Source organism: Chanodichthys erythropterus, chromosome 4, assembly GCF_024489055.1.
Source record: "Chanodichthys erythropterus isolate Z2021 chromosome 4, ASM2448905v1, whole genome shotgun sequence".
In the NCBI taxonomy this organism is placed as follows: Eukaryota; Metazoa; Chordata; class Actinopteri; order Cypriniformes; family Xenocyprididae; genus Chanodichthys; species Chanodichthys erythropterus.
In genome coordinates this window covers 6,704,199-6,722,666 of record NC_090224.1, presented here as the reverse complement: position 1 = coordinate 6,722,666, position 18,468 = coordinate 6,704,199, and the positions used below count along the sequence as shown (strand labels likewise).

Below are 18,468 nucleotides of genomic sequence, written 5' to 3'. Positions count from 1 at the left end.
TCATTAAGTTGAATGGTATAAAAAGGATGCTTTGATATTTCATCATTATCCAACAATGAAAATTGGGCAGCAGGAGCATTTCAAAAATCCATAAAGCAAGGTCTTTGTGACCTTGTTTTTTTTTTCTTTTTTCTTTTTAAAGCTTTTCAGACACTCAATTCATACTCTAATTGAATCAAACCATCTAAACAATTTATTATTTATTTATTTATTTTTGTCTGTTTCCAGAGTGTAAATGGTGATCGCATATTGTGATTTGTCTGCTAATGAGCTAAAAAGACGACATATCAACTGTTTATTAAGGTTGTTCTTCATTCTGATAATCTTGCATACTTTATATGCAGAAATCAGATTTATTAGATTTAAAGGCATTTCATTTCTTGGGATGCACTGATATTAAATTCTGGATGCCTATAAGACCCCTCCCCCCCAATTCTGTCTGGTATCACAACATTACAATGTACAGCATGAAAATGGATATTTTGAGATTTGCTAAAAAGTTACATTTAACTGCGTTATGAAATTTGTAGAAGTTTTAAAGAACAACTTTAAGTGAGGGTTAGATGATGACAAAGGTAATCAAAATGTAAAAAAATAGATCAAATGAGCATGTACGATTTAATAAACAATATTGACTAATACAGATAAATTAAATAAATCTTCACATTTTGTTCTGATTTAAGGGCAGGGAATAACAGCAATCTATTGGGTAACAAACACTGTCACCTCAATGCCTCTGTTCCTAGAGAGAACAGGTCTAATATTGATATCTTTGGAGAGAGAGTCCTTTTGAAACAACAAAGCTTTGATGCTTGTGCGAGTGGTTCAGTCAGATGTCCTTTAGAGTGTGTTTCAAACTCAATACAGAAACCCTTCCTGCCCCCAAGGCACTATTCTGATTAGTATTAACACAGATTGCTGGTGGTGTTTCCATTAAGCCTATGAGAGACTGTCAGCTCTGTAATGATTCTGTCTGTTATAGCTTGTCTGAAAGGTCATGGAGAATTTTAACCCAACACCTCTCTGGGGCTCCTTCACTCTCCGCTTCTCATTTTCATCTCTGTATCTTTCAGCAATTTCCATCTTTCACATTCGGTCATACAGACCGGGCTAATTTTCCACTATCTCTGTCCTTTTTGACATTACCCTCCTAATCTTTACTCCTTCTCCCATTTTTCTTCCTCTCAGCATGCTGCAGTTTCTCTCACTGACTTGCTCACTCTACCTCTCCTCCTCCTCTCTGTCTATTAGCCTGTCTACCCCTTATATCAAGCTCTGGGGCTCTGGCTAGTTAATTGGGGTACTGCACTTGTTCAAGGCTAATAGATACCCTAATGATTAGTCCTTCTCTGTCTCTGCTCCCTTCCTGTGTTGATGTGTTCCTCCAATATCAGGTGTACTCAGCTGTAAAATGAGCTCAAGACTACCATTAGGTTTTTCACATGACATGGCCTTGTTAGCTTTGAGTCCTTGACAAAATGCGTTTCTTCAGAGGAAACTATTTAATGTATACTGAATCTGTTATAAAATGTTGCCTTGCATGTGGTTTAGTTTTAAATTAGATTTTTTTACGAGTTTCTGCTGAAATGAGTTTTAAATGACTCTTTAGTTAGCAGTTCCACATGACTGAAATCAGACGCCCTTCCTCATGCATGCACCTCATCCTCATTTCTCATTTCTTTATAGGCAACAACTCTGTGCAGCATATATAGTGCTCTGGATGCTCTCTATTGACTCCTGTAAAAATTGGTTGTAGCATGTTGTTAAGCTAACAATGCTAACAATAGCTTTGTTTGGAAAAGTACACTACAATTCTTGTTTGGGGTTTGTAAGATTTTAACCTTTAATGTTTGCGAAAAAAGTCTCTAATGCTCACTAAGGTTGTATTTATTTGATCATAAATGTAGTAAAACAGTAATATTATGAAATTACTATAATTTAATGTAAGTTTCCTATTTGAATATATTTTAAAATGTAGTTTACACTGTAAAAAAAATAAAAGTCCTTGTAAAATTTACGGTAAAAAACGGCAGCTGTGGTTCACACTGTAAAAAAAATCCATTAAATTTACAGTAAAAAATTTGTATTAACTGATGTTAATTTACCAACCTACTGAAGTACAAATATCTGTTTTGTACCTTTGTAATACACTGACAATTACCAAGCAAGTCTTATGTCTTATGTACATAACTGACTAGAAATAACTAAGAAAAACTGAGATGAAACAGTTATTTAATGACCTGTTATTTTTCATTTTCAAAAACTGTGAATTTAATGGTATTTTACTGTGAATTACATTAAATGTACCGTTAGATCTATTACAGTTCTCTTTCAAGCATACGTTTCGGTGTCTCACTGTGGGATACGCCCCTTCCGCGTATTCGTCAGAAGCTCTATTACATTAAGCCAGCCCCAATTGGCTGGCAGACGTGACGTCGTGTCAGGGAGTGGCTTCCCCACCCTTAGTATAAAAGGAGCGACACAACGTCACTAAGACATTCAAAAACCTCTTCTCGCTTCACACCAGAAGCCTACGAACTCCTGGACGAACGACTGGCCACCAAGCCATCCTTCGCCTGACTCCTTCGATTGCAAGGATTGTTCGTTAATACGATGGCTGCAGCAATGCAGGCTGTTCCGGCTAGTGAGGGAGATGCTGTGCGACTTTGTTCATGCGGGAACAAAATCTCATGCAAAGACACACACCAGGTCTGCTCTGCATGTCTTGGGCTGAAACATGCTCAACTGGCGATCGATAACCCAGGTTCCTGTGAACATTGCGCACGCTTCACAATGAAGAGCCTTCGTCGCAGACTAGCACGCCAAGCTAGTCTGTCAGGCCAGGATCCCCTCATGTCACCTAGCCCTGTTCCAGCTACCACTCCACAGGTACCCATTCCTGTAGAGCTGCCCACCACGGCAGCTTTATCTTGGGGTGAACAGCTCGATGTTTGCGTCCCTCTGCCCAACGTGCTCAGTACGGATGATGAGGAGGACGCGCTCGATTTCGAGGAAGAGGGACAATCGGATTACCTCCTCTCTGAGGAAGAGGAGGATTTCGAGGACTCCCCTTTCCTTCCCCCTGCGCACTCGGTAATACCCCTCGCCACGGCGGGACCCACGGAAGACGCAGGCGGGGCACCATCCCCGCTTCTCAGTGTTGATCTGCAAGATGTGTGCAAACGCGCTGCAGAGAAACTAAACATTCCATGGCCGACCGTGGTAGCGGAGACTGCAAAGTCTCGCTACGAGGGCAAGAGGCTGCCGAGTGCGAAACGGGCAGCACGGCAGCTCCTTCCTGTGTTTCCAGAGCTCCTGGAGGAGGTGGCTATCACCTGGAAGGACAAACCGTTCACCAGCAAATTGCCCGTGCAGGGAGGATCCGCTCTCGATGTGGAGGGAATGGAGAAAGTAGGACTTCTCCGAATGCCCCCCATGGAGCCATTAGTCGCTGCGCATCTGCATCCAAAGCACACAGCGGCTGCGAATCCGACATTGCCATCCAAAGCGGACCGTTTCCAGTCGAGCATGACGGAACGCGCTTATAGGGCAGTCGCTCTCTCTGTCAGGGCTCTGAACGCTATCTCAATGCTGACCGCGTACCAAGCGGAACTGCAGGACGAAGCGTCGACCACGCCAGGTCAGACGCACTGGGAGGAGATCTGTGTAGTTACCGATCTTTCTCTCCGTCTTCAGAGATGCGCGGTGCAGGCCGCGGGCAAGGCCATGGCCACAATGGTCATTCAAGAGAGAGGACGTTGGCTTAATTTGGCAAATCTCTCTGACAGGGAAAAAGAAGCCATCCTGGACGCACCGGTCGTCGCAGATGGCATCTTCGGCTCGGCTCTGACGCTGATGCAAAAGAGATGCGAGGAAAAGAAAAGGGACGATGAGGCTTTGCAGCTCTGTTTGCCTAGGAAGACGCAGACTGCACCCCCTCAGCCACCTCGGCAGACCTTCGCTCAAGTTACGACCCGCCCACCCCCAGCTATCGCATTCCAAGGCGACAGAGACCGAATGTGAATGCAGCGGGTCACAGCGGAGTCCCAGAACAGAGAACTGCCTGGCCTAGAAAGAGCTTCCCGCCTGCTACGGCTCAGTCGGTTCAGCCAGCTCCTCAACCTCATCCTCAATCCCACGCTCAGGGAGCGAGGAGGAAGAAGAAGGCAGTTTGATGGGGTCTTCCCCGGGGAAAGGAGCCCACAGCCCCCTGTTCGCGAGCTCCCGACCCCCAAATGTTCAGCGTTCGACAAGGGACGAGTTGCGAAGTTCCCAGATGTTCTGTGTGGAAAACAGAGCCCGGTTGGGCCAGGGGAAGCACAGCAGTGAGAAGGACAAGAGATGGTGCAGTGGTGCACACCAACCCACAAGTCACAAGCACTTTTCATGTTCAGAACTCAATAAAGTTTTCACTGTATTCCCAGAATATGTTGCAAAACACAATTCCCCAAAAAATGTTGCAAAACATATTAACAGAACACAATACAACGTCACCTCGGGGAGTTTTTGCCCCCTTAGAGGTGATGAGCCGCTTAAACTCTGTCCAAGCGCTAAGTCCCCACGCATGCGCAGCACAGACCCCAAACTCGTCCACCGCTCAGCCACACGATGGCACCAGAACGCTGCAAATAAACAGTTGGCGAGAATGCACACAGTCCCGCTGGGTATTAAAAACGATACAATTCGGGTACAGACTGCAGTTTGCCGCTTCCCCCCCGCATTTCAAAGGGATAATTCATTCTCAGGTGCGGGGAGACTTAAAGCATGTTCTTCAGGAGGAAATTTCCTCTCTTTTAAACAAAAAAGCGATAAGAGTGGTCCCAACCGAGCAGAGCCACAGCGGGTTTTACTCGAGATACTTCCTCGTCCCAAAGAAAGGGACTCAAGCTCTTCGTCCCATATTAGATCTGCGTGCACTGAACAAATACTTAAGGAAGTACAAGTTCAGGATGCTCACTCATTCTACACTCCTGAAACTAGTGCGCCAGGGCGATTGGTTTACGTCGATCGACCTGAAAGACGCATATTTTCACATAAAGATATATCCACCCCACAGGAAATTCCTGAGGTTTGCTTTCCGTGGAGTGGCATACGAATATCTGGTTCTACCGTTTGGCTTGTCTCTCAGCCCACGGGTATTCGTAAAATGTACAGAAGCGGCCCTGACCCCGCTCAGGGAGAAAGGCATTCGTCTCGCTACTTACATAGACGATTGGCTGGTGACAGCTCGGTCAGAGCGAGAAGCGAAAGAACACACAGCTATGCTTCTGGGACATATACAGAAACTGGGATTGAAATTAAACATCGAAAAAAGTGTTTTAATCCCCACGCAGTCCATAACTTATCTGGGGCTGTCACTAAACTCGGTAATGTTCAAAGCGCGACTGTCGGAAGACAGGGTAAGAAAATTCACTCATTGCATGACAGATTTTCAGAGGGGGAAAAATGTTTCCTTTCGCACATGCCTCAGACTGTTAGGACTGATGGCCTCAGCCCTGATAGTTATTCCCTTAGGCAGACTGTTCATGAGAGAGTTTCAGCGCTGGGTAGCGTCTCTGAGGCTGGACCCGATACGTCATTCTCGAAGGAGAGTGAGAGTGACGTCAGAGGCAGTCTTGGCATTGCGCCAGTGGAGACACCCGAACTTTCTGATTCAAGGGGTTCCCATGGGCGTGGTTCGAGCCAGAAAAGTCATAACAACGGACGCGTCGTTGTCCGGCTGGGGGGGCATTCACGAGGGCAGGATAGTGAATGGGAGATGGGGTCCTCATCTGTCCAGTCTTCACATAAACTATTTGGAAATGCTAGCCGTTTTTCTGACGCTGAAGCATTTTCTCTCCTTTCTAAAGGGGCATCATGTTCTCGTGAGAACGGACAACACAACAGTTGTGGCCTACATAAACAGACAGGGAGGTCTCAGATCACTTCCCTTGCACACGTTAGCACGCAAACTGATTCTATGGGGCAATGCCAATCTTTTATCCTTGAGAGCGACGCACGTACAGGGTGTCATGAACCAGGGTGCGGATCTGCTGTCCAGGGGCAATCCCCTCTACGGGGAGTGGAAATTGCACAGGGAGGTGGTCGAGCAGATTTGGAGCATATACGGCAGGGCGTCAGTGGATCTGTTCGCGTCCCACGACAATGCTCAGTGTCCTCTGTTTTTCTCCCTGAAAGACCAGAGCGCGCCTCTGGGGATAGATGCGCTGGCGCACGAATGGCCTCGCACTCTCCTTTACGCGTTCCCACCGATAGCGTTGATATCCCCAACACTTCTCAGAGTGAGGGAGGAGGGATTGACACTAATACTAATAGCTCCGAGGTGGCCAGGGAAATATTGGCTAGCGGAGATCATACATATGCTTTACGGAGACCCGTGGCCTCTCCCGCTGCGCAGAGACCTCTTGTCACAAGCAGAAGGGGAGATTTTTCACCCTCATCCAGAACGCCTGGCACTATGGGCCTGGCCCGTGAGTGGTTCAATTTAAATACAACTGGCCTGTCTGACAGCGTTATCAGAACCATACAAAATGCTAGAGCCTCGTCAACTAGGTCTCTTTATGAATGCAAATGGGGCGTGTTTGAGCGCTGGTGCGCAACCAAACGCGAAATCCCTTTTCAGTGTTCAGTGGCAGTTGTCCTATCATTTCTTCAGGATTTGATAGATCAAAGGAAAGCGTTTTCAACCATAAAAGTGTTTCTGGCCGCTATATCTGCTTGCCATATTGGTTTTGATAATAAAACTGTGGGGCAGCATCCTTTGGTGTGCAGGTTTATGAAGGGCGCGCGCCGCGTTTTGCCAGTTTCAAAACCTCTTTCCCCCTCATGGGATTTAGGATTGGTGCTTGATGCTCTCTCCATATCCCCATTTGAGCCGCTGGACAAGGTTGATTTTAAGATATTATCATTTAAGACGGCGCTGCTGTTAGCTTTGGCCTCGGCAAAGCGCGTAAGCGAGATTCACGCGTTTTCAGTGCACTCAGCGTGTATGCAGTTCATGCCTGGCGATGCAGGGGTAGTTCTGAAGCCCAATCCTGCATTCATGCCCAAAATACTTGGTGCTATCATTCCTCTTGAGCTGAGAGCCTTTCATCCACCACCTTTTGCTTCATCAGAACAACAAAAGTTGAATGCGTTGTGCCCAGTGCGTGCTTTACGCATTTATACACAAAGAACTAGAGGGTTCAGGGAGAGCGATCAGCTTTTCGTATCTTGGACGAAACCTCGTACGGGGAAGCCGATTACTAAGCAACGTCTATCGCACTGGATAGTAGAAGCGATTTCGTTGGCATATTCCAGTAAGGGTCTTGTGTCCCCTCCTGGATTACGCGCACACTCGACAAGGGGAATGTCAACTTCGTGGGCTCTATTTAAAGGAGTCACGATACAGGACATTTGTGAAGCGGCGAGTTGGTCCTCGCCGCATACATTTGCAAGGTTTTATAAACTGGACGTCATGACCATTCGGCCACGGATACAGTGATTGTGGTGTGGTTGGCAGGAGACTTCGAGACAGGCTATCTGGCAATACGGGAGTTAGGATATCCCACAGTGAGACACCGAAACGTATGCTTGAAAGAGAACAATAGGTTACTTGCGTAACCCCGGTTCTCTGATAGCATTAAGTGAGGTGTCTCACCAGATCACCCTCCTTGCTGTGTGAAGCGAGGAAGAGGTGTGCTTGTTTTGAATGTCTTAGTGACGTTGTGTCGCTCCTTTTATACTAAGGGTGGGGAAGCCACTCCCTGACACGACGTCACGTCTGCCAGCCAATTGGGGCTGGCTTAATGTAATAGAGCTTCTGACGAATACGCGGAAGGGGCGTATCCCACAGTGAGACACCTCACTTAATGCTATCAGAGAACCGGGGTTACGCAAGTAACCTATTGTTATACACCGTATATAGTATGGAAACTTTTTGTAAACCAATAAACTGTTTTTCACCATAGCATTTTTACAGTCTTTTACCATTAAAATCACGGTCATTTTTTAGCAAAGCATAATTTTCAGCATCATTACTCCATTCTTCAGTGTCACATAATCCTTCAGCAATTATTCTACTTTGTAATATGCTGATTTGGTGCTCAAGAAACATTTCTTGTTATTTTCATTTTTGAAAACATGCCTAATGTTTTTGTGAAGACTGATACAATTTTTCAGGATTCTTGGATGAATAGAAAATTCAAAATAGAATTTATTTGAAATCAAATCCTTTTGTAACACTGTAAATGGTTTATACTGTCACCTTTGATCAGTACAATGCAACTTTGCTGGATAGAAGTATTAATTTCTTTAGAAAAAAATCGTACTTGCCTCAACTATACTTTTATTGTCCTTTTATGGCTTTTTGTGTTTTATGGTGCTTTCCAAGAAACATTTCACTTTTTTCCCCAGAGTTCAACAGAACACCATTCATTTGAATTTAGAAATCATTTGTCACTTTTGATAATTTTAATGCATCCTTGCTAAAGAAGTGTGAAATTCTTAAAAAAAAAAATAAAATAAAATAAAAAAAAATATTCAAAAAAAAAAAATATATATATATATATATATATATATATATATATATATATATATATATATATATATAATATAATATATACATATATATATATATATATATATATATATATATATATATATATAATATAATATAATATAATATAATATAATATAATATAATATATATATATATATATATATATATATATATAATATAATATATATACTGTCCCAAACTTTTGAACTGTAGTGTCAAAGTAGAAAGAGTAGTATGCAATTTCAGTTTTTTTTGTATTAAATAGTACAGAGTAATTTATTAAATTGCTTACCTTTTGGAATGATCTTTGCATCAGGAATGTGCCAGTGATGTCTCAAAATGCTGCCTCCATAGGGAGCACTATTTTCTGAAACTGCAAAAGTGGGAATAAGATCAAACCACTAATAAGGACGCCATGGTAACGCCTAAAAAAGTACGTCTGTGCTTTTCAGTCAAATGATCAGGAGCAAGAAGAGGCCGATCAGCACTTTTGTGTTGTGTTATTTGTGTAGACCTGATCCCACCCTGTAGGAGTTCTTGTGTTTCTTAATAAACCCTTATTTAAATCAATTTAAATTTTTAGCAGTTTAGTGTAAATGCAGATTTTGTGCTATTAATTTGAACAGATGTTTTCTTTCCCATTGTGAATCTGCTCTTAAGCAAGCATTGAGAGTCTGTTTGAAAAAACAACGCTGTTTATCTGCATTTACCATGTTTATAGTTATGGAAAGGAGATGCAGAGTTCACAAAATAACATTTGAAGTACAGATGAAATCTGCAGCATTTGCTCTGGACTCTTCAAATCTTCTGCACTTGGCTTCCAAGTGCTTTTGAGTGGAAAACACTGCATGTTGTTTTTGCGAAGTCTTCCTGCCATGTATTGCTATTGTTTTGCAGACTTTTGTTTCTGCTCTCTATTTAGGACACTCATCTCATGTGAGTAATTATTAACTCCTTGGTGAAAGTTCTGCAATCATTCTTGTTGTTTGAATTTGACTCACACCTAATCATTAACTTTCATTAACTCGCATTGATTTGTTGCTCTGTGTTCATGCCCAACGTGAACAATCTACACATTGATTACAAAGTCAATAAAGAAGTATGAGATTTTTAGATGCTGGGTGACACTCTCCCTAGAGGCTAATATGATACTGTTTTCGGAAAATGACAAGTTTATGGCTCTGCGTGCAGAGATTATAATTAACTGGGACGGGTTTATGAGGGAATACTGTGCACTGCTTTGCTGCTGCATGCTAAATGGTTTCTAGTCATGCAGTGGAACAGATGCAGTGCTACTCTTAATCTTTCGTCTGCTCCAGGCTGGAGACATGTGAACCACCATCCTCAGGCTATATGGTGCCCATCACAAAAGAGAAGACATTGTCATTAGATCTCAGACTTAAACAATACACCTTAGCACTTTGCAGGTAATAAAATATATATAGGCTATTTAATTGTACGGGATATCACTATGGTTATGATTCGTCCATAGTTAGTGGCATGAGGCTGCAAGTAATCATGGCTGTGGCAATATATAGTAGAGTGGCACATTTAGGAGTGATTATTGATTTTTGAGAGTGTTGCAAATGGAGTAAATTATATACTATAATTTATGTACCAATGTCCAGCTGAAACTAGTGGGGGTTAATCTTAACCTTACAAACTGCCGACACTCTGTTAACTGAACATCTGATGCATACGGTATGGCACACAAAACAGGAAAAATTTTCACGAAGGCAAAAGTCATAACCTATTTGGCTGACTTCTACAGGTTTTCCGTGCGCCTAGTTCACAGCATAGGAACTTTAAGGCATAAAGTGTTTTGTTTGAGGCATTTAATTAGGGCCCAAGCGAAAATTCGCGCAGGGCCCTCTTGTTCTTCTAAGGATTTTTTTTTTTTTTTTTTTTTTTTTTCATCTTCCGGGGCTTTTTGGGGGCCTTAACATGCTCAAAAACTCTTGAAAATTGGCACACACATTGGAATCCGCGGCCATTAGGACGCTGGAGAGGCTGGTACCCGGGCGTGGCAGGGGGGCTCGACAGCGCCCCCTTGAAAAAAGTCTGAAAATTTGGTCCATATATTAAACATGCTTGCACGTATTAGTATGAAACTCGGTACACATATAGACCTCATCGGGCCGAACAACTTTCGCCAGTTAATCGCCACGCCAACAGGAAGTCAGCTATTAAGGGTTGTTTGAAAAACGCATGCTCTGGAATTTGATATACTCCTCCTAGACGATTAATCCGATCGCCACCAAACTCGGTCAGCATGAAGTCAAGACACTGATGATTAAAAATTGCCAGGGGATTTTTGATATCTCGAACGGTTTGGCCGTGGCGAGGCAACGAATTTATGGCGAGAAAAAGGAAACAGGAAATGTGTTATAACGTCTTAATACATATATTGATCTTTATGAAACTTCACGAGTGTGTTCGTTATAGGAGTCTGATCACATGGATGTGACTATTGTGAGTCAAAGTTATAGCGCCACCAACTGGCAGCAGGAAGTGTATCACTTTTTGAAATGTTTTGAGATCACCCTCTTATTTTTACCTGATTTGCTTCAAACTTCATCAGTGTAATGTCAATACACAGCAGATGTAGACCTATGACAGGATTTTTGATATTTGAAATATTGTTGCCATGGCAACAGGTCAAACTGTAATAATATTCTTGAGTGTTTTTGAGGCTCTTAACATGCTTCAAATTGCATGAAACTCGACACACACATCAATATTGTCAACCAGTAGACATGGACAAAGCCATAGAAATGGGCGTGGTGGAGGGGCTCAGTAGCGCCACCTTTTGACAAAAGTGGGGGGGTTAGTTTTTCCTACAGTCACCAAACTCGGTACACATATTATTCTCATCAAGCTGGACAATTTTCTAATTTTCATTCATTAGCTCCGACCAACAGGAAGTCAGCTATTTTGGTTTGAATGTTAATTTTTTGAAAAAACAGGCTATGAATTTTATACTACTACTCCTACAGGGTTTATCCAATTTACACCAAGCTTTTTTTAACTTGTTGCTAACACATTGAAGTTGTTTAATTGCAAACGGATTTTGGATATCTCAAACGGTTTGGCCGTGGCGAGGCAACAAATTTATGGCAAGAAAAGGGAAACAAAGTGTTATAACTTCTGCATACATTAATTGATTTTGATGAAACTTTGGCTTAGTCTTCGTTGTACAAGGTTGATCACATGGATTTGACTATTGTGATTCAAAGTCATAGCGCCACCAACTGGAAGCAGAAAATGTGTCACTTTCAGCATACATTGAGATCACCCTCTTATTTTTACCTGATTTGCTTCAAAATTCATCAGAATAATGTTAAAACTTGGCACATGTAATCCTTTGAAAATGGGCAGGGAGGAGGGGCTCTATAGCGGCACCTTGTAGTGCAGTAAATGTGGAGTGAATTTGACATAGTCCTTTGATGTTTAACCGTTTTAAGTGCCTATTGCCCGCTGTGCACAGTTGCCCTGAAGCCACCGGGGTGGCGGTGCCACCGGGCTTGGGCCCGCCATCGCTGCTCGCAGCTATATTTGAATTTAAAATAGATGTTTGCACCGATGGGATACAGGAAAAGTGTTATTTTCTGATCTTGTCCAAGAAACCTTTGGATTCCCAAGTGATCCCATTTTGCACATTGATCTGTTATAGTAGCAACATGTACCTATCCCTAAACAGGACATTGAACAGATGACCTCTTCCTGAATTAGTGGGTGTTCCTTGGCCAATTGACTGTTCGCAAAGACCGGTTTAGTTTACTGTTGCTATGTCTGACAGGCCAGGCCGCTCTCACGCCACATGTTCTCAAGCAGTGAAAAATACATTTTTGAGCAAAGTGGACATTGACAATGCGTCAACAGACAAGACAGAGCAGGTTACTTTTGATATGAAACAAAGTCTCAAATTTTGTCATTTTTATAGAAGTTTAAACAATAAATACCGTTTTGTGGCTCTTTAATGTGTCGTGACTGATCGCTGTAGTGCCTCAGTTCAAGCGGCTCGTGAACTGATCATCTCTTCCTAATAGTTAATTTATAGCATTAAATAAACATGAATGAACATCAGAAGAAATGTTGTTTTAACCATGGAAAGATGTCCGTATACACCAACTCGCCCTCGGATCAAACCTTGTATGTTTTTCCCTCAAGGGGTCAGTAAGATTTTTTTTTTTAAATGTCTTTGAAATCTCTTATGCTCATCAAGGCTTTTTCAAGTTCAAGTCCACCGACATTAATCTACTAACTCCCCTGACTGCTTTGTCGAACAAAACGGCATATTCTGCGTTATGATTGGTTAGATCGCCTGTCAGTCAAACTCCTGGCAAAGGGTAATTTGCGATGACTATAGAGCCAACACCTTATGTCGTTAGGCAAAGGTCTGGCTACGCAAGACTAAGTGTGGGCGGGTGTACAAAGGACATTTCAAAATGTTTAAAAAAAAAAAAAACACTCCTACATAATTTTATGGTGACTGACCATATATTTGGAGACAAAAAGTCCAAGTTGTGGTTTTCAACAGGTCAGGTTATGGCATAAAAGACTACAAATGCTTGTTGTCTTCCTAATCATATTTATTCTTCAAGGTCACCCTTATGAGTGTTAGCATGGAGAGTCTTGAAAAAAGCTTATTTACTTACAAAATATGTTGTTCGAAAACATAAAACTGTCTCCAGAGCGGTGAAAGAGGCATCTGTTCTGACGCAGGCTGCCATCCAGTTGAATATTTAATGGTACTGATCAGCACAGTGTGCCTGAATACTTAAAAGGAGTAGTTCACCCAGTAATTAAATTGTTGTCATTTACTCACCCTCATTCCATCACCATGTTATTTATTTTTTTATTTTTATTTATTTATTTTTTTTTATGTGTAGCTTGAAGTGAATTATTAGGCAGAATGTCTGAGCTGCTCTTTTCCATACAATTAAAGATGGACAATGATTTATACTTCTAAACTGCAAATGTGATGAGCAACAGACTGAAATGCAAGTTATTCACTGACAAACTTCCCTTTCACCAAAGCGTTCAGATGTTTGGGATTGGAATGTTTTTGCTCACCAAGGCTACATTTATTTGGCGAGGCTACCATAATTTCTGTAATATTATTACAATTTAAAATAACTTTTTCTTGTTTTCCATATTAGAAATCATTCTAATATGCTGATTTGGTGATTAAGAAAATTTCATCTCATCAATGTTGAAAACAGTTGTGCTGTTAATATTTCTGTTGAAACCTTGATGCTTTTTTCCCCCAAGGATTCTTTGATAAATAGCAAGTTCTTTGAAATAGTCTTTACTGTTATTTTTGATTAATGTGTTGCATCAGGTACAATGCAATAAATCGTTACAATTTTAAACACAAACTATTGTTGGAACTGAATTTCTCATAATTCCTGTTAGAAAGGGAAAACCAAGCTTGCTCTCTAGAGCTTGGATTGCATTGGAGTTGAAATTCTCTACTGCTCCTGGGCTCTTTGTATCAAGCACAGGAAGAAAAAAAAACGGTGGCATTTACTGATTAAACTGCACTGAATGCCTCTCCTTTGACATTCGTTCTTTGATGGCTGGAAAAGCTGACCGAAAGAATTGAATGAAAGAGACAAAACAGATCAAATCAGTAATTCAAGGCACAGTTTGAAGCAGCATAAAGGAGTGTTTTCGTTGTGAATAATTGGGTAAATTATTCATAGGTTCTCACAGTGACATTTAAATGCATACATTTTCATTAATATTTTAAACATATCTGCATATTGTGGTGTATTTATGGACTTTGTTTTACCTTTTTGAAGTGTTATATTAGTCACAGTGATGAGAATCTTTTCCGCAATGGATAAATCAGTGTAGAGGGCAGATACGGGTAGTGCCCTGTTCTAAGAGCATCTCGACCACCCACGTTTCTTGATTTTAAAATCTACGTTTGGACACAGATTTGTATGTTTTAAGTGCAGCTGAAGCTGTTTATGCCTAAATAAAATGTGACATGATTGTTTATTCATCCTTAGGCTGTGAAGACATTGTGGCAGACAGCATCTCACTGGACTCTGTGGTGGCCATCCTGAAGTGGAGCTCACAGCCCTACGGCTCCAAATGGGTTCATCGGCAGGCCATGCACTTCCTGTGCGAGGAGTTCAGCCAGATCATGACCTCCGACGTCCTCTATGAGCTAAGCAAGGAGCACCTTCTGGCAGCCATTCAGTCTGATTATCTGCAGGTGATGACCGAACACCAATTCACCCTGAGCTCTTTTCAGATTTCCCAGAGCAAGATTGTTCAGTTCATGTTTTTCCAATTTAGCAGAGCTCATTGTGTTTCAAATCATCAATCTTTTCTAGATAAGTGAAAAATTACATTTTGTTAACTGAAATGTGAAGAATAAGGGGTTGTTCACACAGGACATATTATTGGATCCTCAGACTTGCTTTTGCTCAAAACTGGTGCTTTTCTTAATGAGATATGGGTTGTTAAAAAGGGGTTCCCTGGGAAAAATTGGAATTAGGAATTGTTGGTCTGATTTTAATCGATTTTAAATACATTTTCTAGCTTAATCTTTCAAATAAATTAATTATAAGGTCTCTTACATGTCCTTTTTGTGCTTTTTTTTTACGACAACATCAAGCTTATTTTCTCTCTGGAAACATACAGGGGTGATTCAGGGTAACTGCATCATATTGCACTATTGGGAAATTTGTGTTTATTTCAGTCCACAAATCATTGCAGGGCTTAAGGCCTATCTATTTCAGACAGCAGAGTGTTAGTATCAGTCTGTTTATCGATCACTGTTGATCAGGGCTCCCTTCTCTTAAAGGTCACCTGCTTTTGTATTTAGACAAGTGAGTCATCTGTATCAGATGACCCCCTTACATCTCCTCCGTGAGCTTATATAGAGAGCTGTAACCCCATCTGGGATTTGGCCCAGCACACAGAAGTCTGTTAGCGCCTTCACACTCCTGTGTGCTAGATCTTCAACGTTTACAAGTCTTTGCTAACTCTACCCCGGGTCAAACCTGTTGAAATGATCTAATCCCTCTAGTGACTGAGAATTAGTAAACAAACATGAACATAGTCTAGTGTCTATGACCCTGGGTCATGTCCCAATCCTGTCCCCTCTTTCTTTCTCTTGCCCCCAAATTTCCTGTCTGCACTTTCCTGTACTGTAAAAAGGCAAAAAGCCAAAAAAAAAAATTTAAGAAAGTGTAATGTCCCTGATATTAAAAAAATGTAATTTAGTTTGATGGTTAATCTATGTCCATTAAACCTGGATCTGCTTCTGACGTTGAATGAAATGAGATTTTCGGCTGTGCAATATTCCTAGTAAGAGATAAGATGGTAGCAAAATCATTTTGCTCAGATTTCACCTGGCACCTGCAGGACCTGCTGCTATGAAATACATTGGTTTTATACATCCTGTTTTTCCTTTCGAGATTGTTCTGTTGTACTAAATGTGCCATCTTTAAACTTGCTTACACCGGTTTCCTTCAGCCTTGTAGCACTGGCTAAATTCAGTAACAAACTTGTACTGTTCTTCTCCCCTCTTCACAGGCCAGTGAACAGGACATCCTCAAGTATGTTGTGAAGTGGGGCGAACACCAGCTCATCAAGAGGATGGCCGATAGAGGTATCACACACAGGCATTGATATGTCACTAGATACACATTAAAGAAATAGTTCATCCAAAAATGAAAAATCTGTCATTTATGTACTCGCCCTCGGATCAAACCTTGTATGTTTTTTTCCCCTCAAGTTTTTATACACTACTGTTCAAAAGTTTGGGGTCAGTAAGATTTTTTTTTTTTTTTAATGTCTTTGAAATCTCTTATGCTCATCAAGGCTGCATTTATTTGATCCAAAATACAGTAAAAATGTGAGATACTTTTTCTATTTTAGTATATTTTCAAATATATTATATTCCTGTGATTGCAAAGCTGAATTTTCAGCAGCTATTGCTGCAGTCTTCAGTGTCACATGATATTTCAGAAATTATTCTAATATGCTGATTTGGTCCTCAAGAAACATTTCTTATTATCAAAACTTAATGTTATTATGTTTGTAGAAACCATAATACCTTTTTTTTTTTTTTTTCTCAGATCCTTTGAATATAAAGATTAAAAGAACAGCATATATTTGAAAAAAGTGACTGCAGAGACATTTGTGTTACAGAAGATTTATTTTCTTTTGTAAAATTGTCTTTACTGTCACTTTTGATCAATTGCATTTGATCTTGCTGAATAGAAGTATTAATTTCTCCAAAAAAAAAAAGTTGTCCCCAAACTTTTGAATGCTGCTGTATATTTCATTACAAGAATTATTGCATAACTCATTCCATGTGTTCATAGTGACTATGTCTGTCAAACTGTGAAAAAGACAAAAATATCACATAGGGGTGTAATGATACAACTTATGGTTCGGTACGTACTTTAGTATTGAAATCACAGTTCTGTACCGCAGGGGAGAAACCCAAATATAAAACTGCTTTTTTTATTATTATTAAACAGTAGTTCACTGAACAAATTGTGTCTCTGTCTTTAAATGAATTCAATTATAATTAAAGGTTTCTTAAGGATAAAAAAAATGATCTCTGCTAATTCTGTAAACAGTATAGGGAGCCCTTACTTGCACATTACTATAATATTAAAGGTTAACAACAGAACCCACACTATTAGCCTAAATTCAGTTGCTATTTATTTTTAGATATAATAATCAACATTCATAACAAATTGTATGCAAACATGTAAACTGCACATAAGGCAGTTTTTGCATTAACCTCTAAATCTAATTATAAAATTGTTTTTACTTCAATTTGTTGTTAAAGGAGATATGCTTTTCAATAAGTTGTACTGTATCTTTCAACAAACCTTCAGATGTTTGTTGAAAGATACAGTACAACTTATTGAAAAGCATATCTCCTTTATTTGCTCAATCAGTGTTTCAACAGCAAAAAGATATCAAATAAAACAGCTGTAACTAGCGGAAGAGGTGATCACATTCACTCGCGCTCCGCGCTGCCGTTTGAACTAAGGCACCTATACAGTGATCTGTCTTGCCACATTAAAAAGCGTCAAACCGGATTTTTATTTTTAATTTTTTTTTGGGAAAATAAAATGTGGCACTTATTGTGATTATTGGTGGTTAATGGTGGTTAGGCTACAATGCTGTACTCGTCGTGTACACATATGACATTACACGTATTCGGCCAGTGAATTTTCAGTACCTGTTACACCCCTAATTACTATTTAATCAAATGTAAAGGAAGAAAAATTTGTTTTGTGACAAGGTAAAGTGAGGTCGTTCAGTACGCCATGAGAGTACCATGGTACGTACTGTGGGTGGTGTATTGTGGTTTTTCAGTTCAGTTTGAATATTGTTACACCCCTAATCCATACAGGTTTGGAATGAAAGTAATGTTCAGGCAAAAATTTAAATCCTGACTATTCCTTTAAAACCCTATCTACTCCATACATACATACAACTATTTTCTGTGCTGCTTAATTTGTCCCTGTTTTCACCTCTTGCCATAGCTGGTGGTCTGAACTATGCCAGTCTAATGATTTATTCCCCAATCCTCCTAATGTCTAGTAATGACTCTAACTGGCTCAGCACTGAGAAATCAGGCCAAGTGCTCTGCAATACGGAAGCATAGCATATGGCTGGCAGCTCCCGACCTGGGTCTGCAATTGCTCTGTGTAACCAACAGAATCAAATATACCCAGACTAACACTGTCTTAAATGTTTATAGCTGGTGCCAAACCACAAACATGATCTTTGATTGCTTTTCCTCCAGATCACATTCTAAAGAGAAACAGCAATGCAACGATACAGCTTCATTTTGTCATTAACCATCTTATACATGATCCTAATTTGCTGTCTTGAGGTGTAGATAGTAATTCAGGGTCCATTGCAGTGCAGCATCCCTG

The 18,468-nt window shown here is 40.7% G+C and overlaps 2 protein-coding genes across 6 annotated transcripts in view; both read left to right on the top strand.

The window, feature by feature from the left end:
- Positions 1 to 18,468, top strand: part of btbd7 (BTB (POZ) domain containing 7) — a 61,472-nt gene that overhangs the window by 35,222 nt on the left and 7,782 nt on the right. For all 5 annotated transcript variants that reach the window (XM_067383884.1, XM_067383883.1, XM_067383880.1 and 2 more), the window contains 2 exons: positions 14,560 to 14,768; positions 16,097 to 16,172. In XM_067383884.1, the coding sequence (XP_067239985.1) occupies positions 14,560 to 14,768; positions 16,097 to 16,172 (285 nt within the window). The remainder of the gene's footprint in view (positions 1 to 14,559; positions 14,769 to 16,096; positions 16,173 to 18,468) is intronic.
- LOC137018800 (uncharacterized) lies at positions 4,175 to 7,483 on the top strand. The gene has a single exon (XM_067383523.1). The coding sequence runs from the start codon at positions 4,175 to 4,177 to the stop codon at positions 7,481 to 7,483; it is 3,309 nt and encodes a 1,102-aa protein (XP_067239624.1).

Bases quoted from the DNA above. Each gene is read 5' to 3' on its own strand.
- LOC137018800 (XM_067383523.1), top strand. From the start codon at position 4,175: ATGGGGTCTTCCCCGGGGAAAGGAGCCCACAGCCCCCTGTTCGCGAGC.